The sequence below is a fragment of the Elephas maximus genome, chromosome 6 (genome assembly GCF_024166365.1).
Source record: "Elephas maximus indicus isolate mEleMax1 chromosome 6, mEleMax1 primary haplotype, whole genome shotgun sequence".
Taxonomy (NCBI): domain Eukaryota; kingdom Metazoa; phylum Chordata; class Mammalia; order Proboscidea; family Elephantidae; genus Elephas; species Elephas maximus.
In genome coordinates, this window is record NC_064824.1 from 111,839,770 (window position 1) to 111,864,282 (window position 24,513).

Sequence of the window (24,513 nt, forward strand, 5' to 3'; positions counted from 1 at the left end):
ATTAGTAAATGGCTTGGGCTCTATTGGTAGCAAATGAATGGCCGTAACTTCTGAAAATTGAATGGTACTGTACTGTACCCTTGCATATGAATATTTTCTGTCTTGAAGTAACAAATGCTGAGAGTAAATCCATTGTTAGATTCCTTTCTGGCTTTGCTTTTAAAAATAATTTCACTTTTACAAAAATAGAGCTTTTGGGCTGAGAGGAGATAAAATCTGTTGTTCTTTTTGGTTGTCGCCTTATTTTTACCGTCTCCACTTTTTTTCTTTATTTACCCCTTTCAGTAACATATTCAAAGGGAAACTAATTAGCTTGCTGTCATTCATTAAATGTTAAAGCAGTTTTTTTTCCTTTTCAGGAAAGTTTATAAAACATTTTTAAAGGGAAGGACTATAGGATGGAAAGGCATTAAAACTCAAACTATTACTGTGATTTGAGTTCTTATTTTCTCTCAAGAAGGCTTTCATGCCCCTTTTTAATTAAAATAAAAATTAACAAGAATTCAAATGTAAAATTATTTTTAAAATTAATTCCCTGCAAAGACACACTAGTTTGAAGATGTTAACAATTACCACAAAAGGTCGGATACTGTTTTTTTTTTTTTTTTAACCTGAAAGCAATTGTTGATTCCATGCATATGTTATTATTTTTTGCTTTTATTTCATTGGTGTTTAAAATATTGCTTCTCCATTTTAGAAATCAAAAGTACACAAGATAAAATGTTAAAAAAAATGTTAAAGGGCCCTCTAATTTAAAATTTTAAAAGTACTGTGGAGTATGTTCAAATTGTAGCTGAGCCATAAAATATCTTAGGTGAATTTTAAATTTAAATTCCAAGTAATGGGCATAATCAAATTGATAACCCTGAATTGAAACTTAGGTTGTTTAGAAATCTTATATACTTCCAGAATTTTTTGGAGTGTCGCTTAGTGATACTTCTTTGAGTTAAAGAATTTTTTTTTTTTTTTTAGCTGTTTTGACATGAAATCTTTTCCAAAATGTTTCATTTACTCCTCTACCTTAAGAAGTGGACTTGGCCTATAATTTATTTATTTTATTATGTCTCTTTAAAGTTTTCTCCTTTTTTTGAGTTCTGACTCTTTCTAAAAATATTTTTTTTTTTTAGCTTATAAATGTTCCTATATGTTTAGGTTCCTTACAAGTATAAAATGCAGTTTGAGCTTGGTATAGTCAATCAATATTGTAAGTAAATTTTATTGACAAATATTAAAAAACATTTGATATGCCAGATATGGTGAATGGTGCTTTCACATACTTCATTTACTCTTTACATTTTAGTGAAGTAAGTATTAAAATCTCTATTTTAGAGTAGAAGAAACTAAGGCTTAGAGAGCTTGAGCTAATTACCTAAGGTAATAGAGAAGAGCCAGGATTCAAACATGACATACTATATCTAAAAAATGGAGAGCCATGTAAAAGAAGAGAAAAGAAAAGAAAAAAGAGGAAAGAAAAGAAAAGAAGAAAGAGAAAAGAAAAGGAAAGAAAAGAAACATTAATTGTTCTGAGAGACTCTCCTCCATGGACATGCTTCTACATGTCTTGCTGACTGTGCCAAGAAAGCAAGGCCCCTTTGGCTCCTTAACCAGGCCACTTCTCAAGGCTGTGTTTACAGGAAGCAAACTTAGAGAATGAGGTAGTGCCTCCTTCTGGAACAAGGAGCAGACTTTCTTACTCCTTGTTATCAAATTCATCGCCATTGTTAGGTGCCCTTGAGTTGGCTCTGACTGTAAAAATGGCTTGGGGGCAGTGTCTGACCTCCTCCAAACTCACAAGGCATAAGGAGAACCAAGATCAACAGTGCAAGGCTGACTCCCATGAGGTGGAAGCCAGACCAGCCTCCTTCCTCTGCCATCTTTACTAATTCTGACACCAACCATCCCTCACACAGCACTATCTACTTCTCTGCTAGGTTCGATAATTCACTGCAATGGCTACACAGAACTCAAAAGATCATAGTCACAATTATGGGGTTGTTAGTTACAATTCAGGCTTAGGAACACTCAGAATACAGTTCTTTGATCAGGACAGCCTCTCTCCAGCTGTGCTCGCAGGCACATATCTCCCTGGGCCTAAGTCTATGCCCAAAGGCACTCAGCTATCTCTCTTCGTGGGCCAGGAAGCACACCGCCCTGTCTCTGGCTGCTGGGGGCTCTCTGTTGTTGGTGGCGGGCTCCTCTCTGCTTTGGAATTGGCTCTCTTTTGAGGCAAAACTGGTCAATCCCCATGGTAGGCCACAATTACCCTGGGCGGGAATCATAAGACCATGGCTAGAAAGGCTACCCACAAAAGTAATTGATCCATTACAGACTCAGAGCCATCCTATGTATGACAAAATGAAATATTGAATGGTCCTGCACCATCCTCACAATCTTTGATATGTTTGAGCCCATCTTTGCAGCCACTGTGTCAGTTCATCTCTTGAGGGTCTTCCTCTTTTTTGCTGACCGTTTACTTTACCAAGCATGATGTCCTTCTCCACAGACTGGTCCCTTCTGATAACATGTGCAAAGTAAGCAAGCTGAATTCTCACCATCCTCTTTACTAAGGAGCAACCTGGCTGTACCTGGAGCCAATTCTCCAACTCTTATATCTAATTGTGACCCTCGATTATTGTAAAAAGCAAAAACAAAACAAACGATTAAATTCAATAGATATAATAACTAACATTTCTTAGTGCCTACCATGTGTCTGGTAAGTTCTCAATGCTTTATGTTGTTTTAGGTGATATTATTGTACTCATTTTACAAATGAGGAAACTGAAGTCTAGAGGCATTTAGTAGTTTGCCCGAGGTTTCATAGCTTGTAAGTGCTTGAGCCAGGTTTTGAATTCAGACTGTCTGGCCAATGCCCAGGCTCTTAAATCACCCTCATTAAGAAGTCACCACTTAATGACCGCAAATGATGAATGTAATCAATGTGACTAAATTATACATGTAAAAATTGTTGAATTGGCAAATGTTTTGATATATATATTTTACCACATTGGGGGTGGGGAGAAGAAGTCACTGCTATTTTTTGGTTATAAATGGAAGCTTTTATTATGAGTCATGGTTTGGCATGTTTTTTTTCAAGAAATATAGAAGAGAAAAACAGTCTGCAAAGAAATGGGTCTCTCAGATGCTTCCAGTACAATATAAAATATCAAAAGGACTACACATGATTGGGCAAATACCTATCATACATTATGTTAGGCCCGTTCGTTCCTCATAGTTCTCATGAAAGTGGCTTTACCCCGGCAAGAATCAATGTTACAAACACTATCCCAAGTCCCGGCGTATAAAACAAAAGCCAAAACGGATGTTCAGCTAAATGCATTAAAGGAGAACAAAAATGGAATTAACTAAGGTGACTACCCCTAGTTCCTTATTGGTGAGCATCTAGGGAGACATTTGGTGGCTTCCTTGGGTCAATTTCAGAATTATGATGTCTAGGACTTTTTATTTTCTTTCTAGGCGCTGAGGATCTAACTCATTTTTAGGAGTTTTCCTTAGGGACAACTGAGACTCTACCAACACCGGGGATTGGCGATGGAGATGTAAGAACTAAGAGAAAGGCAGTTTAACAAAGAAAATGAGAAGTGAGAAAGAAGCGATTGGGTCAAAACGAAAAGAGAACCAAGCCGCGGCGTTAAGAAGCTGTTAATCCAAGCCCACTCTTTCTCGCATCTCAGACTTGTCTATTTCAGAAGCTGCGTCCCGAGCTCTTTGGGGTAACTAGGCAACAACGTTGCCTTGGTAACCGGGGAAGCACAGAGGGCGCTAGCTAGCTCAGAAAGCCCGGGCAGCCCTTCCTTGCCCGCAGCTGGCCAAAGGGGAGGGGATAGTGAGGAGGGACCGGGTTCTCGCGAGAGCTGCGTGGCGCCTTTGGGAAGCGTCTTCACGGTTACCCTGGGGGAAGGCTGTGGCCCGTCGGGGGCGGGGACCGGGAGTTCAGGCGATGGCCGCGCAGCAAGGGATGCCCATCTCGGCCCTGCGGGTCCTAGAAGAAGCGTCAGGCATGGGTTTAACAGCAGCTGCAGATACCGCGGACGCGGTGGCCACCGAAGGCGCTTACTACCTGGAGCGTATCCTTCCCGCGTACGCGCAGCCTGCTGGGGCCGCGGTGACCGGTACTGTGGGCAAGGGCGCAGACTTGCCAGTGGGGGCGCTCTTTGGGGAGCGAGGCCGCTGAGCCCCGATAACTACCAGCTGAGTTTCTCAGCAGTTAAGAGTGTAAGCTACCATGTTTCTTGAGAAGGGCAGGGAGAACACCTTCCCAGGGCCTCGTACCTAGTAACCACTCAATAAACTTTAGATTGCATTTTATGTTAAACCGACACAGAAAATTGATCCAACCTTCCTTTTGCTTTGTGGGTTTCCTAAACAGTCCCTCAGGCCCTAAGAATAGCGCCTCATGAAACGTTAGGAGACTAGTGAAAGACTTCTGACATTGGGCTTTGATGAGCTCAAAATACCGAAGCCTTGATTCTGAAGGTTGTCCAGTTGTTCCGTGCTTTAATGATTTCTTTTGGCAACATCATCTCCTAAAAAAAAAAAAAAAAAAAAAAAAACTTAATTTTGGCTATTTAACAATAATGACAATAGTTAATTATGTTTTCTTTTTTTTTTCTGGAGCACCCAAATAATGGCCTGGTGAGCTGACAAGACTCAGAGTTGTGAGGAAGAAACCAGGTAGTGATGAGCGATTATCTGTGGAAGCACCAGAAAAATTGAGTAATCCATATGTGGATAACTAGGTTCACTATTGTGTAAGGCTGAGAGCTCCCCTCTTCTATTCATATAGATTAATCAGACTGGGGTGTTGGGGAGGGTTCATAAGAGATAGCTCCTTTCCTCAGACAGATAGGGAGAGTTATTTCTTTTATTCTTAATGATATCAAGGAAACTCCAAAATCTTCCTTTTATCTTTTGTCCGACTATAATCCCTTGCAGCTTTAATTCGATACTTCAGAGATCCAGCGTTGATTCTTTTTATGAGCTTTGGCAAACTGATTAACCTGTCTTGATTCAGGCTCAGTACACATCCAAGCCACGTGGAGCTTTGAAGAGTTTAGTTGTAAAGATCAAAGAAAATATGTAGTATTTTATTGGATGCAAAAATGATTTTTATTTATTTTTATAAGCCTGAATAGTTCAGAGTCAACTAGAATTAAATATGTGGGTGCTTTAGTGTCTTAAATGAGGTTTTATACTATTTTCATAGCTGTAACAAACTGTCTTTTACAGTAATAGTCCTTTTTATTTATTTCAAAGACAATTCAGATGACTTTGCATGTATGACATCAAAAATACAGTTATCCAATGTCTTTGTTAGTGCATGCTAACTTGGCATTGCGTCATAATTGTTTGAATTTAAATGGTTTCTGTAAACATGTAGTTTAATTGTTAACATGAGACAAACTCAATGAGGTAACTTTTTGTAGACATCTTCGTAAAATAAGTGATGGGACTCCAACGTAACACAACTTTCCGCAGTTAAAATCAGGTTCACTTAACTTGCAGAGAAATCAGAGTCGCGACTGCCAACATTTGGCAATTTGCAAACCTTCTCCAAATAATCACGTTTATGAATATAAACAGTTCTAGACTTTTAGGGATTTTATTATCCAATGTGTGAATAATCTAACCCCTTTGCTTTTTTGTCTCTTTGGTTGACTGTGTTTCAATCAAAAGGTAGTCAGGGATAACAAAATTAAACATTTAGACAGTCAGTTTTGCTATATTCAGTGTTCAAGTAAGAGGTTTATTCATGGGAGAGGCTTTAACTCTTAGTTAAAATGAAGTTTGAGAATTATTTGTGAATGCTAATTATCCCTATATCCCTGGGCTGTGTTCACATGCATAATTAAGAGTTTACTGTGTAATGTTATTTGACATTGTTTCTTAAGGCAATTAACGATAGTTGCCGAAGTGAGTCTTTCTTGGGTTTAAAGTCTAGCACTTAGGTAATTTCATATTGCAGTAGATAAATAAATGTATAATATGCACAAATAAATCAGAAATCTGATATCCTGTACTTTGCACATATACTTAATATACTTGTAATCCGCTGCATTTGGTCCTGGACTTATTTATGACTGAGCAGATGCTCCTAGTACAAATAACAAGGAGCTGTCAATATCGAGCAAGGCTTTGAAAGAGGTTGACATGAATCCTTCAGAAAATTACCATCTTCTTTGCCCTTAAGCATTTAAATATAAAAAGCATTTATAGACTAATATGGCCAAAACCAGAAACAACCAGGGTGTACCATTGGGAAAGTGCTTTTACTAATAAAGTCTCTATATTCTTTACAGCATTTTAGAGAATGTATTCAGTAAGAAGAATTCTTATGCCTACAACACTACTTTCCCTGTCACCTTCCAGCTATACCAGTCCCACCTGTTTCTCTTTTGAGGAACGTCACAATATCATTGCTTTCATGTTTTAAATTTTTACAAGGTGAAATGCAAACATATATGACATAGTTCTTACCTTAGCTATCACCAGAGCTTTACAAAAACTAGTCGTGGAGTACATGAATTATCTGGAGACTCTTCATTAGAAAGATATTTGTAGCATTACAAAATCATAAGGCAAGATTTTAATTATGTGATCTGTAAAGGGACAAGAAAATGTCTCCAGAACTTGGAAGGAAGGTTGATTGTCTCTTGTGAATGAGTCCTCTATCATGAATCAGTACAACTTGGGTGAGGTTTTCAATTGTGGTGATGACCAGGGGCTGCCTATTAGTATTCAGCTACCAATATTTGGAGTGGCCAATTCCATCTGGGATGCAGACTAGAATGAATTTTATTAAGGAAGCTAATGCTTAATTGATTTTGTTATTACTGCAGTGAAGAAAGACCTCATTCAAGGAAGAGTAATGGAATACATGAATCTGTTGTTAGAGAAGGCCCCAAAATATTGTTTCTGTTTACTGTGGGGTTTACAATTAAGTTCACCTAAAGAATTTTGTCTTTTGTCTTTGGTTCCTGAGAGATAACTTCTAAAACCTTGTAATTTCCCCAGTAACTGAAGTGTCTTTTATGAGGCTTCCAAACAACACCTGATGGTTTATGCCAGTAAGATGTGTTTTGGTTGGGAGTTGGCCAGGCCAGAAAGACATGGCTCCTGATGACAGCCCAACCTGGTTTGGGGGGGTGACTGATCCAATCAGTCATGTCTACATAATGAAATAACAGTAAAGGCTATGGACATGGAAACTCCATGGGCTTCCTAGTTGGTGGTAAGAGACACGGAAGCTTAGCTCTGGGAAACCTTCCAGACCTTGCCCTATGCCTCTCTTAATTTTGTCCTTTTTGCTATAATGAGACTTTAATCTTAAGTACAGTGTCCTGTGAGTTCTGTGAGTCTTTCCAGGGAATTATTGAACTCCAGGGAGTAGTGGAAGCCCACAGGTCAGAAGTGAGGGGGCCTGGAATCTCATGGGCTTTTGATTGGTGTTTCAGGTCTTGCGTAGACTTGGGAGTCTGGAGGACTGTGCCCTTTAACTTGAGATCTGACCTAACTCTGGTGGTTATGGTCAGAGGAAGAACTGCATGTACAATTGAACAGGAACTGAATTGAATAGATTTGGATTGGAATTGAATTCTTTCAATTTAGTTGGTGTCAGAGAACTAGAATAGGTTGTATTGAGATAATAGATTACAATTGATCTTTATAGTTAACTGTTTCTCTAAGCTGATTCCCTACTTCTCTAACTAGGTTATGATTAATATTTCACCTTTCTAGGTATTTTAATACTAGGAATATTTTTTCTTAGATCACAAACATAAGTTTGCTGGTTACGGAAAAGGTCACTCCTGTTCCCAGCAGCAATTTCTGAGAATTGAGTGGGTTTAAGCTAGCCCTTTGAGGCTAATCAACTCTGAGTGAAGTCTGAAAGTCAACTTCTTCTTAAACGGTAACATCAGGGATTTCTGATCCCAAAATATGATGATCACGCTTAACACTTGCCCCATCTAAGATACGTGACTGTCTTCTTAAGTGATGTGTGTGACCAATCTCCCACTGCAACAGTGATGTTCATCGATAATTTTAATTAAAATTTTTTGTTACGTTAATTGATTTTTTGTTACGTATTGTTATGAACATTTATTTTTTGTGTGTGTGTGTGTGTGTAAAAATAAACATTGTTGTAGCTGGGTAACTGCAGATACATGCTTGTTGTCGTTAGGTGCCCTCAAGTCAGTTCCAACTCATAGCGACGCTATGTACAACAGAACAAAACACTGTCAGGTCCTGCACCATGCTCACAGTCATGTTTGAGCCCATTGTTGCAGCCACTGTGTCAGTCCATCTCATTGAGGGTCTTCCTCTTTTTCGTTGATCTCTGCTTTACCAAGAATGATGTTCTTCTCCAGGGACTGGTCCCTTCTGATAACATGTCTAAAGTATGTGAGACAAAATCTCACCATCCTCGCTTCTGAGGAGCATTCTGGCTGTACTTCGTCCAAGACAGATTTGTTTGTTCTTTTGGCAGTTCATGGTATATTCAGTATTCTTCACCAACACCATAATTCAAAGGTGTCAATTCTTCCTTGGCCTTCCTTATTTATTGCCCCGCTTTTTGCGTGCATATATGGTTTGGGTCAGGCACATCTTAGTCTTTAAAGTGATATCTTTGCTTTCTAACCTTTAAGGAGGTCTTTTGCAACAGATTTGCCCAATGTATTGCTCCATTTGATTTCTTGACTGCTGCTGTTACCCAAAGCAGGCTCTGCTCAGTGCAGCTTCTCATCAAGTGAAGGTGGAGGAAAAGCACTTATTACAAGTGCACAGGCAAGGAGCAAGGAGGTGTATACCTCAAATCAAGCTTCCAGAACAAAGGGAGGCAGAACCTTTTATGCCATCTCTTACAAGGAAGTACATACAAACATTATGGACTACATAGGTTATCGTGGCGTGCAGGTGTGATAAGACAAATTGTATTTTTTTCTTTGGCTTGTAGGCTGGTAAACTGGGTTTGACTGGTTTGAGCCACACCCAGCACTTTGAGGACAATGGAGAAGAGGGGGCAGGTTCCCCTTGGTCTGAACAAATCCCACTTGAGCCATACCCAGTGCTGTCACTTCAGGTTTTGTTTAATAATGGCTGAGCAGCTCCTGGGTGCATTGGGTATCACTGCTTCCATGAGTGTTGATTGTGGATCCAAGTAAAATGAAATCCTTTACAACTTCAGTCTTTTCTCCATTTATCATGATGTTGCATATTGGTCCAGTTGTGAGGATTTTTGTTTTCTTTATGTTGAGGTGTAATCCATACTGAAGGCTTTGATCTCATTAGTAAGTGCTTCAAGTCCTCTTCACTTTCAGCAAGCAAGTTAGTGTCACCTGCATATTGCAGGCTGTTAATGCGTCTTCCTCCAATCCTGATGCCCCGTTCTTCTTCACGTAGTTCATCTTCTTGGATTATTTGCTTAGCATATTACAGGTTGAGTGGTGAAGGGATACAACCCTTAAGCACACCCTTCCTGACTATAAACCATGCGGTATCCCCTTTTTCTGTTCAAATGACTGCCTCTTGATCCATGTAGAGATTCCTTGTGAGCAAAATTAAGTGTTCCGGAATTCCCATTTCCACAATGTTATCCATAATTTGTTATGATCAACACAGTTGAATGCCTTGCATAATCAATAAAACAGGTAGATATCTTTCTGGTATTCTCTGCTTTCGGCCAGGATCCATCTGACATCAGCAATGATATCCCTAGTTCCAAGCCTTCTTCTGAATCTGTCTTGAATTTCTAGCCTGTCAATAAACTGTTGCAATCACTTCTGAATGATTGAGATGTTTGCTAAACCACATTCCGGCCCTCACAATAGGGGCAGGCTATATTGGAGCTTCAGATCAGAACTGTTTGACTAGGATTAACCACTTCCTTAGTCCTTACATTGTTTTAACTTCAGGGAAATTCTGCAGATAAGGGTTATAAACAAGTCCCAGGAAAACTGGTGCCAAACCACCAGACATGCACAGATAGATTGGAAAACTCATGCCAAGGAACAAAAAGACTCATGTCAAGGAACAAAAAGTCACCAGACTTATGTCATCTGCGATAGCCGAGCCCATTTCAGAAGTGAAGGGTCTGTCTATTGCTTCCTGCCAATTCCTAGCCATGCCCTATAATGAATAATCAACAAGGAATCATGAATATGTATAACTTTCTGATTCTGCTTACTGTAATGATCACATAAAAGCTGACCCCTGCCCAGCTTCAGGGACCTGCCTTGATGGCTAGAGTCCCGACACACTCGTTTACTTAGCCTACTAAATAAATGCTTTTGCTTTACCTTAACAGCGATGTCCACTTCTCTGTTTAGATAGGTTGTGCCCAGTGGGACCTGGACCTGGACCTGACCCATTCCTATTCTGGTTTGGGTGGTTACATGATCTTCAGCAAAATTATACTTGCATGTGATATTAATGATATTGTTTGATAATTTCCACGTTTGGTTGGATCACCTTTCTTTGGAATAGGCATAAATATTAATCTCTTCCAGTTGGTTAGCTAGGTAGCTGTCTTTCAACTTTGTTGGCATAGATGAGTGAGCACTTCCAGCACTGCATCTGTTTGTTGAAACATCTCATTTGATATCTTGTCAGTTTCTAGAGCCTTGCTTTTCACCATTGTCTTCAGTGCAGCTTGGAGTTCTTCCTTCAGTACCATTAGTTCTTGATCATATGCTACCTCCTGAAATGGCAGAATGTCAAACAGTTCTTTTTAGTTCAGTGACTCTGTGTGTTCCTTACATCTTCTTTTGATGCTTCCTGCATTGTTCAGTATTTCCCCATAGAATTCTTCACTATTGCGACTTGAGGCTTATAATGATATGTACAAAGACCTGGAGTTAGAAAACCAAAAGGGAAGAACATGCTTGGCATTTCTCAAGTTGAAAGATACATACTAGTGTAGTGAAAAGAGTTAGAAAACTGGGCATATAGATCTTTTGTTTTACACTAGCCATGCTCTTGGGCAAAAGTCTTAACCTTTCTTTTTCCTGTTTCAAAATTGTGCTTCTCCAGAATATTTGTAGTACTAAATGAGAAGATATTTGTGAAATTCTTAATAATCATTATGTACTCTGGAAAACCATATTTGCCCATTGATGCGTATTGAACTTACCCTTAAATTCAAATAAAGAAGGTAAGCAATCTGACTTTAGAATTTAAGTCAAGAGACCTAGTTAAACCCAGAGTGCTGAATTTTACATGCGTGAAAGCATAGGCTATTTGGAGATTAAAAACTGTGTTTTGTTCTGTGTCCCCTAGCACATTTAATATGCATATGAATCATTCAGGGACTTTGTCTAAATGAAGATTATAATTCAGTATCTTTAGGTGGGTGCTGAGGTTCTACATTGCTAATAAGGTTATGCTGATGATGCTGGTCTAGGGACCACACTTGGAGTAGCAAGACAGGTATCTTGACCTCTAGCCTTCATATGTTCAGATAGAAGTATAATATGTAGAACTTATGTGTCTGGATGTATTGGCATAGAAAATGGAAAAATTTTCATCACCACCCACCATGAGAACTATTCGTCTTATGTTAAAAGAAAATTATTTTTCAGCTTCTGAGGAAGAAGATGTGCAGTGGCTGTCTATAGGAGGGGTGGCCAGTACATTTCCATGCTTGGCAATCCTTTAGATTGGTAGTGGCTTTCTGGTATGTGATACTAATAAGAATTCTGAAACCTCATGAAGATTCAGTGGGAAAGACTATGGGAGTAAATAACAATGGGAATAGTAGCAGCTAGTGTGCCAGCTATTTGCTATCTTTGGTTTATATTGTTCAGTTAACTTACTTTATTTAAACTGACATTCCTAAGAACTGGAACGTGTCTGTGGTATTTGCTATTTACAGCACTTTAGTTTAGGAAGTAAAATGTTGATCTTGGAGGATCCAGGATGGATTGGAGATTGCTTCTGTGTACACTGGCTCTGAACTGATGGCAAAGATTATAAAGCGATTTCTGTCTCTATAGGAGCTTTGGGAAATCATGTAAAATGTAATTAGCTGTATGTTTCACTCCAGTTCTTTAAAAAGATGCTGCAGCTGGCAGTGATCACTACCTACAAATATAGCAGTGGAAGAGTCCAGTATGTGAGGAACTTCATATGTTGCTCAGATCTGAAAACTGCTCATTGGTTTCTGGTTGTGGTCAATTTGTAGACTGTTGTTTGTGATCCCCTCATACCATCATCTTAAGCAATGCTCCATTAGGTTAACTGAAATGCTTCCTTGAGACTTCTTGCAGCTTTGTTTTCTGTAGTAGTACTATGATGGATATAGGGCTTCCTGGTAGTTTCAGGCAGCCCTGGTGGTACATTGGTTATGAGCTTGGCCACTAACCAAAAGGTCAGCAGTTTGAATCCACCAGGCGCTCCTTAGAAACCCTATGGGGCAGTTCTACTCTGTCCTATAGGGTCACTCTGAGTCAGAATTGACTCAACGGCAACGGTTGGTGATTTTAGTGTAGGGATCATATTGACCTATTTTCCTGATAGGTCATGATCTGGTGCAGATTCTCCTAGTGTAAAAACTACCCAGTTAGTTCACTCATGGTAACCTAGCACCAGGGAACTGATTCATACTATGCAGATTCATACCAAAACCACCAAAAACCAAACCCAGTGCTGTCGAGTCGATTCCAACTCATAGCGACCCTATAGCGACAAATTCTTAAAAAAAACTATTAGGTGTTATTAATTCCTTCTGGAGCGAGTGGAGGTGTGGGCTGCTGTAGGAATGGGAACCTGGGTGTGACTCTGGGATGTAGAGCTTGGCCTAGAACTGGGTGGTGCTGTGGGTTGTGGCTGTGGTCTAGAGAGGAAAGGGGAGCCACAGACAGTGCTCTGGGCAAAAGCAGACTAGAAAACGAGAGCTTGCTTCTTAAATGTCACATCAAGGTCAACCAGGCAGAAATGCAAGAACCCGATCTGAGGAGAAGACATGGTGACAGAGGAAAGACCAGGGGGAAAAAAGATGAATTTTGGAAGCGGAGTTTTGAAATTCTCTTTGAAGGAATAATAGGCAGATAGACGAAAGGAAGGGTTTTAAGGAGTCATAGCCAGCTTAGCATTAAAAAAACAAACAAACTGATTTTAAACCAGAATGTCAGTTTATTATTCTGCAATGGAAAAATAACTTTGCATGGCAACTGTCACCATCTGTAGTTTTTTGAACATTTCCTGGTGGGTAGAATTACCTAAGAGATTAAATTACAGATGGCAAAGTTGCTCAGTAAAAGTAGAATCAGAGTGAAGAGTTTTCTCTTTCAGGCAATTCTTGCTGAATTACCCTTTCTACTCTGGCAATATTGCCATATAAAGCAGTACTTCGCAACCTTTTTCAATACACAGAGCCAGAAGATTCTGTTTCACCCTGTCTTTCAGGCTGCCCCGAGGGCCAAGGAATCAATATATGTACCAACACAGTGTTCTCTTTATAAAAACCCAAGAGTGTAATTCGTCTCAAGGCTTGGAACCAGAAATGCTGAGCATTTGCAGAGGAACTCATCAGGTTTCATCAGATGGACACGGACACTGCGAATTGTTTTCTGATTACATTCCTTTCTTTGCTCTGACTACCAGGAAGCTTATAGCCAAACCTTGGACTGTTTTTAAGGAAGTACAAGAGATCTTCTGGCATATACTGCTTCTTTACCTTTATCTTATTTCTACTATTTCTCTCGTTCCTCCAATTTCCATATGCATTTATTTTTATATTTTGTGCTATATGCATAATTATAAATTGCCACAGAATTATCTTGGGAATAGTTGGTGCATTTGTGTATGGGTTGCTAGCTAGTGAGCCAGATAGACAGATGCATACACACATACCTTCCAAAGTACACTTATTTCTTCAGTAACGCTGCGACATCGTATTTAAACTGAGGTGCTTCTGGGTACTTAAAATATAGTGGGTATGTAAAAATATTAATCATGGAGAATACTTATTTCTGTTTTAGGTGTTTTGTCCACTTCTTGACTTTTTTGTCTCACTAATCTCTTGCCCTTGATCAATTTAATCTTTGGGTCCATAGCCCTTTAGCTCTTTTCTACATCTCCCTTCTCAAGAGTCTTTAAATTGAGCTATTTAAGTGATTTGATTTAGCTGTTGGTAACCTAACACGTATGAGCCCTGGTGGCACAGTAGTTAAGAGCTCAACTGCTAACCAAAAGGTTGCAGTTTGAGTCCACCAGCCACTCCTTGGAAACCCTATGGGGCAGTTCTACCCTGTCCTATAGGGTAGCTATGAGTGGGAATTGACAGGACAACTGGTTTGGGTTTTTGGTTTTTAACATAACACTTAAAGAGTTTGGATGACAAATACGTGAGAGGTCGTTACCTAGTATATTGGTAAAAAATCGCAAATTCATCACTGTAGAAACATTATGGTGTAATAGAAAATTTAAGTGGTTTATATTCGAGAAACTTGTCTCTGTTACAGCTGTATGATCTTAGGCAAATCTTCTAAGCTGTGATTCAGGCTCCTAATTTTCAACATAGATGACCGTGTCTCTGCCATTTAGTCTCACAGGGCTATTGTGAGAATAAATATGGTTGTGGTTCATTTGAAAAGACTTTTTTTTAAGCTTCATAGAATGGTAGTTATTTTTTCCTTATATAATTTTTTTTTGTTTTTGGTTGTGGGGAAGTAGAATATATTATTAGTGATTAGAAGCTGTTTCCTGGCATATTTTCTGTGTAGGAGTATACAGTTTTTGTTTGATATTTCCAATTCATTGGCAAATCACTTTTTTCCTCTACATATTACCATGTTTAATAATCCATGTTTTGATATTTCTTACTTACAATAATCTTGTCAGCAGTTGGCTTATTTACAATTTTAAAGTCTGTTCAGATGATCTCAGAATATTTCCTTCTTATTGAAATTTACTGTGGTGTATGAGCAATAGTGAAGAATGGCATTGCTTTTCTGGACACTTAAAGGTAGTGTCTGATTACAATAGCTACTTCTAGTAACTGTGTCTCAGAAGCGGGGTACTTTTCCATTGAAAAGAGACTGGTTTCCTCTAGTTGATCCTCCAAAAATCTTCAGTAAAAATGCTGCAGAGAAAAATACAAATCTAGAATTAGAGAAAGACTGAGAATAATTTTATTCATCCATTCGTCTTAAGATATGGGGAAGCTGAGGCATGGGAGACTTCTGGGACTTCCACACAGGTAGTCATCTCTTTCTGTTAGTTGTTATGTAGCCATTGAGTCAGCTCCAACTTGTAGCGACTCTATGTACAAAAGAATGAAATGCTGCCTGGTCCTGTGCCATCGTCACAATCATTGCTATGCTTGAGCCCATCGTTGGAGACACTGTTAGTACATTTTGTTGAGGGTCTTCCTCTTTTTTGCTTACCCTCTACCACGCTGGATGTCCTTCTCCAGGGACGACTCTTTCTAGAGTGAGTAAAATAACAACAAACACTTGTCTAGCATTTACTCTTACGTCAGGCACTATTCCAAATGCATTACATGTATTTACTCTTTTAATACTTACGGAACCCAATAAGGTAGTATGGTTTTGAGGCTTCAAATGATCTCAATATACCCTGCTTCTTGGTATTCATGCTCTTGTGTCTCCTTCTCATGTATCAGGTAGGGCTGACCTATGTCACCAAAAAGATATTGTGGAAATGATGGTGTGTAAATTCTGAGGCTTGGTCATAAAAAAATATTGTGGCTTACACCTTGTTCCCTTGGTTTGACTGCTCTGGAAGAAGATTGCTACTATGTCTTGAGGATGTTCGAGCAGTTTGTAGAGAGTCCTACATGGGGCTTCTAGCCAACAACCAAACCCATGTGAATGAGCCATCTTTAAAGTGGATCCTTCTGTCTCAGCTAAGCCTTCAGATGACTATAACCCTGGCTGCCATCTTGACTGTGATTTCATGAGAAACCCCAAGTCAGACTCATCCAGCTAAGCCATTACTGAATTCCTGACCCACAGCAACTGTGAGATAATAAATGCTTATTGTTGTTTAAGCTCTAAATTTTGGGGAGTTTGTTATGTAGCGATAAATAACAAATACAGATTTTGACACTTGGATGTGGGGTGCTACCATAAGAAGTACTTTAAAGTATGGGAGTAGCTTTGGAACTGGGCATTGGACAGATGCTGAAGGTACTTTAAGAAGGCTGTAAGTGAAAGCTAAAGTACCTTGGACATATTTTTAGTGGAGGCCTAGTGGCCTTTAGGGAGGCTTCTGGTGAGGGATTAAAGTGAGGCAAGTGCTATTGGAAACTCTTCTGTACAACAGATAATTCACACGGAGATATTTCACTCTTTGCTCTACTCAGTAGGGATGAATTAATGGTTATGGGATAACTACAGGTGTGCAACATTTTTTGTGGTTGTTGTTTAGTCTACTTTTTACCAGTTATTTGTTGAGCATAAATTACTTTTCACTATATTGGGAAAGTCAGTCATGTTTGGGAAGAGGATATTGGCCCTTTGGCAGGTACTTGAAGATTGGTCCTAACAGAACTAGGCTTAGTGTCTTCTGCAAGTGATAGATACATGGCAGACAGTGAAGAGTGTGATTGCTTATGATGGGGCTGAGTAACAAGAATGCATCAGCTCTATTAGAGGTTTAGAACTCTGTGGAAGAGTATTGGCAAACACTGCAAGTATTTATATAGCAAAGGAATTCCATACAGAATAGGTAGTCTAGTATAGTGAAGCCAGACCGTCTGAGGCTGATTTCGAGTTTTGGTAGGTCTTAGCTGTGTGACCTTGTATCTGATTCCTGATCTGTAAAATGGGGCATGATAATAGTTCCAGTCTCCTAGGCAGAATGAGGATGAATGAGTTAATACATTTAAAACACTTAGAACAGTCTCTGGCTCCTATTAAATGTATTTATCTTATTATTACAGAAAACAGAAATTGTTATAGACAGTTTCAGCTAACTCTTGGAAGACAGACCCAGAGATAATTTCTTATAACTAGCAGCAAAATGCATAGCAGGCTAATCTCATCTTTGGTTTTTCATAAACATAACTGTGCATTGAAATGTTCGGTTTCATACTTTTTTAAACAAGTCAGTACAACTGAAAAATAATGTCAACCTACCAGCTAACAAACAATATAGTGTCACTGGTATGTGTTGCTGATTTTTTTTAATGTAAAATGTTATCTTGAAGTTTTCATTTGTAATTAGAATAACTTGCATTTTTTGCATGTATAATGGCAATGCTTTAAGAATGAACATTGCTGTTAGGATTATTTTTTTGTTGGAAACATTTCCATTGATATTTTAATGTTTTTGAGTATTGATGAAATGTCAAATTATGACTGCTGTATGGCTTACATTTGCTGAAAAATTAGTTTTCCTTTCCTATAAAAGAAATTTAATTTTAAAATTCCTTCGCAGTATTTTAAACTAATAAAGAAGTAATCCTGCATTGTGAATCGTTGACTCAGGCACTCTGAAAAATTCAGTGGCATTTGAGATAAATTAAAAAAAAATTACTGTTATATTTTTCCTGCACATATTACTTATCTTTTTTCTAATTTATATTATGGTACTATGCATATTTTTGTAAGTAAAATAAAGTACTCCTTAGAATTAAGTTAGAAATCATTAAATAGTAAATAGGCAGATAGAAGATTGTAATGTAGTTTTTCATGTATTTGGGTTGTATGGAACAGTAATTAATAAGTAATTAATAATTAAGTAAATAATAATTAAGAGTATTCTATTTTAAAACATCTCGTTATAGGCTTTATAGGCTGTATAGGAAGAAAAGTTAAAAAAAAAAAGATTACATGAATTTACCAACTTCTTAATGAAATCTGTTGGATTCAATACTACATTTTAAGGTTGAATCAATTTTAAATATAATTTTTTGAGATTATAACTTGACGAGATGGTCAGAGGTCACCATAACTGAAGCATCTGAAGATGATTATGAATATGAAGAGGTAATTTGTTCACTTTAGATATTTATTCTGCAAGTTAATTGTAGACATTCTTGTGAAATATTCATTTTATTTTCTGAAACAAACGAATTTGTCTTTTCTCCTTAGAGATGCTAGTTTTTCAAATGAATTTAGCTAATATCAGCTTATTAATGGTGAGATATGATAAATTGATTTAAGCATTTAAATTAATTAATCTGACTCTTTTGGTTTTCCTGTTAATTAGCCTTCTGAGTCAGCTCCTACTGGTCTGCCTTGTGAATCAGTGCTACAAACTGTCATCTCTGTCCATCTGGCAGTCAGAATTGACTCCATGGCAAAGGGTTTGGGTTTTTAGTCTGCTCTGTGCAGGGTTTCCCGGACTCCCACTACTCAGCTGGAGCTCTAGTCCTGTGCTGCCTTCCAGCTTACTGCATTTGTCTCTAATGCGGTTCCTGTCTCAAAGCTCTCCTTTAATTTATTGTTCCCATGAGACATATTATTACTTCTGAACCGTCAAAGATAAAGTCACTTGTAAATGACAGAACTTGTGAGTGAAACTGTGGAGAAGAAAGCCTGGCAATTTGTGGGGTGGGTGAAGAAGAGACAGGACAAACATAGGAGATAGGTTATTTTATTTTATTTTTTCTTCCAGTAAATGGAGATAATATTCATATTTTCCCCATGAAATTACTGTATGAGTTAATAATGTAAAGGGCTTAAAACAGTGATTGGCTCATAGGAAGCATGCAATATGTATTAACTATTATTAATATCATAATTACAGTTGATTGCATTCTTCCAAGAACTTAACTCTCAGGCAGTGAGTGTTTTTTGTTTTGTTTCAATAAACCAGAAATTTGCAGTTGCTAGTAATTATGAACAAGTAATGGTGGAGAAAACCTGGGATGGAGAGTGAATGGTTGCATTTAGATGGGCTAACTTTTTTCTTTTTCCAGTAGAGTTGCTAGTCCACATATGCTGTTATAGATAAAAGCAGTTGCCTGTAAGTTAATCTTCAGTTTATTAGAAATGGCACTGAGTGGCATTTACAGGGAAATCAGAAAGCTGCCTGATTATTAGTTATTCATTTTTCATAGCTCTTTGAGTGACTTTGTATCTTACATAAAATGTGTGTCTTTGGTCATTTGCTTTGCTTGTGAGGAAAATGATTTCTGAAGTGAAATAAGGTATTTTTATATTCCTGGTCACTCTTCCTATCCTTCTCTTTCTTTGTGATTTAGATACCAGATGATAATTTTAGCATTCCAGAAGGTGAAGAAGATCTGGCAAAAGCAATTCAGATTGTTCAAGAACAGGCTACAGATACTTCTATTTTGGTGAGAATTTTGAACATAATTGTAGTCTATAATTTAACCGAGACACTCTTCATGTGAAGTTTAGAAAGTCATTCAGACATTAAGTACATTACCTTACTTACTTCATGCAACCCTGTTGTCTTCTGTGTATGGTATTCATATTTATCATCAACCTTTCACTTTAGGTAAATGGTCAGATCTGCTCTTGTTTGGACTGTCATTCTCCATATTATGGCCACTTTTGCATAACTTTGCAACAAGTGACACTTACCCACATAACTCTATCTGTTTAATCTGATTCACATTACTCTAAGGAGTTTTGGCACTCATGTATCGTCAGAAATCTCCAAAGAAACATAACCAGTAGGACAGTGCGTGCGTGTGTGCGTATGACTTATTTTAAGGAATAGGCTCGTGATTGTGGGGGCTAGCAGGTTTGAATCTGTAGATTTCTAGGGCAGCCTGGCAAGCTGCAAAATCAGGCTGGAGTTACAGATGTGAGTCTGATATTTGTATGGCAGTTTGAAAACTTGGCAGGAATTCACACTGCAGTCTTGAGGCAGAATTTCTTCCTGTCTGGGAAACCTGTTTTTGTTCTTAAGAACAAAAGGCCTTCCAACTGATTGAATGAGGCCAACTCACATTATGGAGGGTAACCTGCTTTACTTAAAGTCAACTGATTGTGGATGTTAACCACATTTATAAGATATATTCACAGAAACACCTAAATTAGTGTCTGATTAAATAACTGTCCTAGCCAATTTGAAGCCCCAGTGGCACAGTGGCTAAGAGATCCGTGGCTAACAAAAGATTGGCGGTTGGAATCCACCAGCCACTCCTTGGAAACCTTATGGGGCAGTTCTACTTTGTCCTGTAGGGTTGCTATGAGTCGGAATCAACTCAACAGCAATGGGTTTGGTTTTTGGTTCTAGCCAGCTTAACATATAAAACCGACCATCCGAACTTATGTACAGAATTTGGTATTTAATACAGATTTTGTAATCTTTTATAAACAGATGGAAGAAAAGCCACCGGGGTAAAAAATAAAAAACAACAATTTCTTTTAGTCTTTGTGGAATGGCTCTGTGTTGGGGAAATCTTTAACCAGGCTTTCACTGAACTGGGAGATCACCCTGGGAGACAGCTTAATATTACATCAGGTCTTTCTAGGCATATGTTTTGCCCTGGGCATGCATGCGGCTTTCCGAATTATACACACTTTAAATGGGTATCTTTAAATGCCCCAGTTTCCCAAGGAAATTTTCTCCCCAGGGTTTTGACCCTAGCTTCTCAGTGCCCTTCTTTGCCCCAGGTAGTCACAGGCTTCTTAGTAGGGCATCATACTTGTTCTTCCCGGTTCAGTCATGGCTGAGGAAGTAATACCGGTCCAGACCTGAAATTTTAGAAGTTAGATGAACCTGAATAGTAACTGGAACAGGGCAAATTACGTGTCTAAGCCCTGTTAGAAACTTAATCTACTTCTTAGAAAACAAGGGCAGCATACCTGTAGTGTAACAACCAAATCTCTTGCCAGTAGTATTTTGTGTAGCGTTGGAAACAGTGCTGCCCTGCCCAAAGATGGTGGCCGATGTGCTTCTTCCAATGTGTGTCGCTCTTTGCGGTCCTGGCAATAATCCGATCTCATGCATCACGTTCCTGAAAGGGCTCACTATGCCTATTCCAACTCTCCCATTACAGGGCTTTGACCTATAATTTTTACCATTCTGGTTACGTTCTGGATTGTCCAAATTGTAAAAATTAGGGTCTGTTCCAGTTTCACTACGTCACCCGTGGATGAAGCAGCTTGAACCAGTTCAAGGCCCAGCTTCTTAGTTCACTTTACAGTGCCTCAGGCTATACTGCCGCTCCTTTCTGAGCATCAGCCAAGACGGAGAAACTGAGACAAGCACTTTGCATTGGTCCTTTAGATTCGAATAGGCAAACGATATACTCTGTTAATTAAGCACTCTCTTTTCAGTCTGGAACCAGGGACCAAGATCCCAAACTGGAAAGGCTGCTGCCACTTTTAGCTGGCTGCTGAGTAGGGAACCAAGGTGGTGCTCAAGTTAGTATCAAAAAAAAAAAGTCTCAGAGTCTTCCTATCATTCTGTAAACCTTCGCTCTGCTGCCATGATCCCCCTACTGTTTACCACAGTCGCAAGGATGCTAGTACTAACATCTTTTGCTTGTTTTTTGCTTTTTCTGTGTGAGGTGAAAGGGTTTACCTTCTGCCTCTGCCATCTTGGTTCTAATCTGTACTAATTTTGTTAGGGAATATAGTGGGACATGGTTATTTATTATAAGATCACCAATTAAATGTGTATAAAATTGATGCCGTTCTTGTAAAATTGAAAACTCATTTAAAAATGGTCAATAGTTTAATGATTGTTATGGATTGAATTGTGTCCCCCCCAAAATGTGTGTCAACTCTGCCAGGCCATGAGTACTAGTTTTGTGTGACTGTCCACCATTTTGTCCTCTGATGTGATTTTCCTATGGGCTGTAAATTCTACCTCTATGATGTTAATGAGGCAGGATTAGAGGCAGTTATGCTAATGAGGCAGGACTCAATATACAAGATTAAGTTGTACCTTGAGTCATTGTCTTTTGAAATATAAAAGAAGCTAGCAGAGCAACGGGGACCCTCATACCCCCAAGAAAGTAGTGCCAGGAGAAGAGCACAGCCTTTGAATGTGAATCCCTGCGCTGAGATGCTCTTAGACCAGGGGAAGATTGATGACAAGGACCTTCCACCAGAACTAACAGAGAAAGCGTTCCACTGGAGCTGGCACTCTGAGTTAGGACTTCTAGCCTCCTAGACTGTGAGAGAATAAATTTGTCTTTGTTAGTGCCATCCACTTGTGGTATTTCTGTTGTAGCAGTGCTAGATAACTAAGACGATGAGAGCAAAAATATTTTTTAAAAAAGTGCTTTATATTTTCATATCATTAAGTAAGGACCTTTTTTTTTTTTTCAAAGATGAAAACTTTGTACTGCGAAATGTGAAGGAAATTGTGATACTGTTTTGTTGTTGTGGATTTGTGTTCCCCAATGCAAAATAATATGTAATGAACTACACTTCATATTCTGTCTTATGCTAATCTTTCAGTGTCTTGTAGACTACCGCAATCTAGAAATCCAGTTATTCCTTTCCAAATTATCCAGTTGCTCAGTCCTGAGAAAAGCCCTAAAGGAGGATTCTTAGTCAGAATTGATTATATTCTGTTATAAATGGAGTGCTCTAACTCTTAGAAAGCTGCATTCTTTAATGAGTTTGATGGATATAGTTCCTTCTAGGTAGACACAAAGGGAGACCCATTGCATTCTTAAAAAAAAAAGGTAGGAAATCCTTTCTCATAATCAAGGTATAGACTTAGTTGTTTGTTGAATACCTTAGTTGTTTGTTGAATACCTCAATACAATAATTTATAGGACTAGGTTTAAAATATAGTATTTTGAATGAGGTACAATTGAAATTTTTATTCTAATACTCATCATCTTCCCCCTTGCTTTACATCATTAATTATAAAAGGGTTTTTTGTGTCCCAGTCATTTGTATTGGTACTTGGTAAAGTAATACGCCTAACATAGTACTTGACACATAAACATAAAAATCCACTGGTCCTAAAACATAAACCTTATTTTATTTGAGATTGGTACTTTGTCCTCTTAATTCACATTAAGTCAAATATATTGGATTGGAAAATCTATAGGCAGGGTTTGGGGCCAGGTTATTTCTTTAATTGAAATTACTCAACTCTGCCATGTAATGCAGAAGCAGCCATAGACAACATGTAAATGAATGGGCATGGGCACATTCCAATAAACTTCATTTACAAAAACAGCTGATCCCTGATATAACTGATAGACTTTATACTTCCGTTATGAATTTGTGTAGTGCAAGCACCATCCATTATACATTATTCTTCCATAGTTTTCTAGAAATCTGTGTACAGAAATTGTTGTAATTCTTCATAAAATGATAATAATTAAGAAAAATTAAAATGTTCATACTTTTTTTTTTTTTCTTTTTAATTTGTTATGTGGTATCGAAAGGGCTTATTGTCCTTCAGACAATCCAATCACAGTCTTACCTCAGGGCATTTGTGCTTGCTGATGCATATAATTGGAACATGACTCAGTCTGCCTGTTCATTTAGGTTTGTGCTCATATGCCACTTTATCAAGAGATCTTTCGTTACCACACTATGTATATAGCTTATCAGCCCTACCCTTTGTTCTCCCTGTCTCCTATCCTTTGCTTTATTTTTCCCCATATATTTAGTATTTTCAGTCATAATATATATCATTATTCATTTTCTGTCTCCATCCACTTGACTATAAGTTTTGTGAGGACAGAGACCTGTCAGTTTTCTTCATGGCTTTATCCCCTGTAATTAAACTAGACTCCAGCAAATAGCATTCAACAAACATTGTTAAAAAAAGAATGAGTGAGTGAATGAATGAATGAGTCAAGCTTTCATGTTCTCAAAAGAAATAATAGCACATTTAAATTTTAGGAGCAGAAAACTGTTCTTCCTCCGAAGTATGCAGCACCTGAAGTAATAGAAGACTTCCTTTGCAATTTCCTGATTAAAATGGGAATGACTCGAACTCTTGATTGCTTTCAATCTGAATGGTAAATAATTATGTAGATAAATGGTAGTTTTGTAGAAATGGTAACATTATTTAACGTGTATCTGTACAAAAAAAAAAAAAAAAAACCATCTTAAAAGACTTTAAAGTGACTCATTGTACGCAAGATGATTGCACACTTTCTCATTCCTGCCCTTCAGATCACAAACACACATACATGCACACATAGGATATACTTGCAAATAAATTTTTATTAAATAGCTTTCCCAAATATTCAAGTTTAGGTGATATTCAAAAATCAAACAAATTGATTGTTATATAACACAAAGATGTTTGGTGAAATACTTTCATTATTTTTTTGCATAATTATTAAGTATATTATTTCCTGCATTTAGATACCCTACTAGCAATACTACTTTACCTTCTTGTTTATTGTTTCTTGTAGTGTAATGACTTGTCTTTATTCACACAACTGGTTGGTGCTTTTTCTGTAAATTTTTTTTCATTTAGAAGTGGAATTGCATTTTCAAATTTGATATAAATGTAAGATTTTCTTGTTATAATTGGAAAATTTAATAACTTACTGGTTATGAAAATCAGTAGGCATACTGTCTTTATTCCTTTGCTACAGTGATAATATCACAAGGCATG

At 38.0% G+C, this 24,513-nt stretch overlaps 1 protein-coding gene across 5 annotated transcripts in view; it reads left to right on the forward strand.

Moving 5' to 3' along the window:
• Nucleotides 1-3,886: 3,886 nt before the first annotated feature.
• The window catches only part of SPAG16 (sperm associated antigen 16), a 1,001,052-nt gene continuing 980,425 nt past the window's right edge, over nt 3,887-24,513 (forward strand). For all 5 annotated transcript variants that reach the window (XM_049888941.1, XM_049888942.1, XM_049888944.1 and 2 more), the window contains exons 1-4: nt 3,887-4,085; nt 17,926-17,972; nt 19,193-19,288; nt 23,787-23,905. In XM_049888941.1, coding sequence (XP_049744898.1) covers nt 3,959-4,085; nt 17,926-17,972; nt 19,193-19,288; nt 23,787-23,905 — 389 coding nt within the window. In that variant the 5' untranslated portion in view covers nt 3,887-3,958. The remainder of the gene's footprint in view (nt 4,086-17,925; nt 17,973-19,192; nt 19,289-23,786; nt 23,906-24,513) is intronic.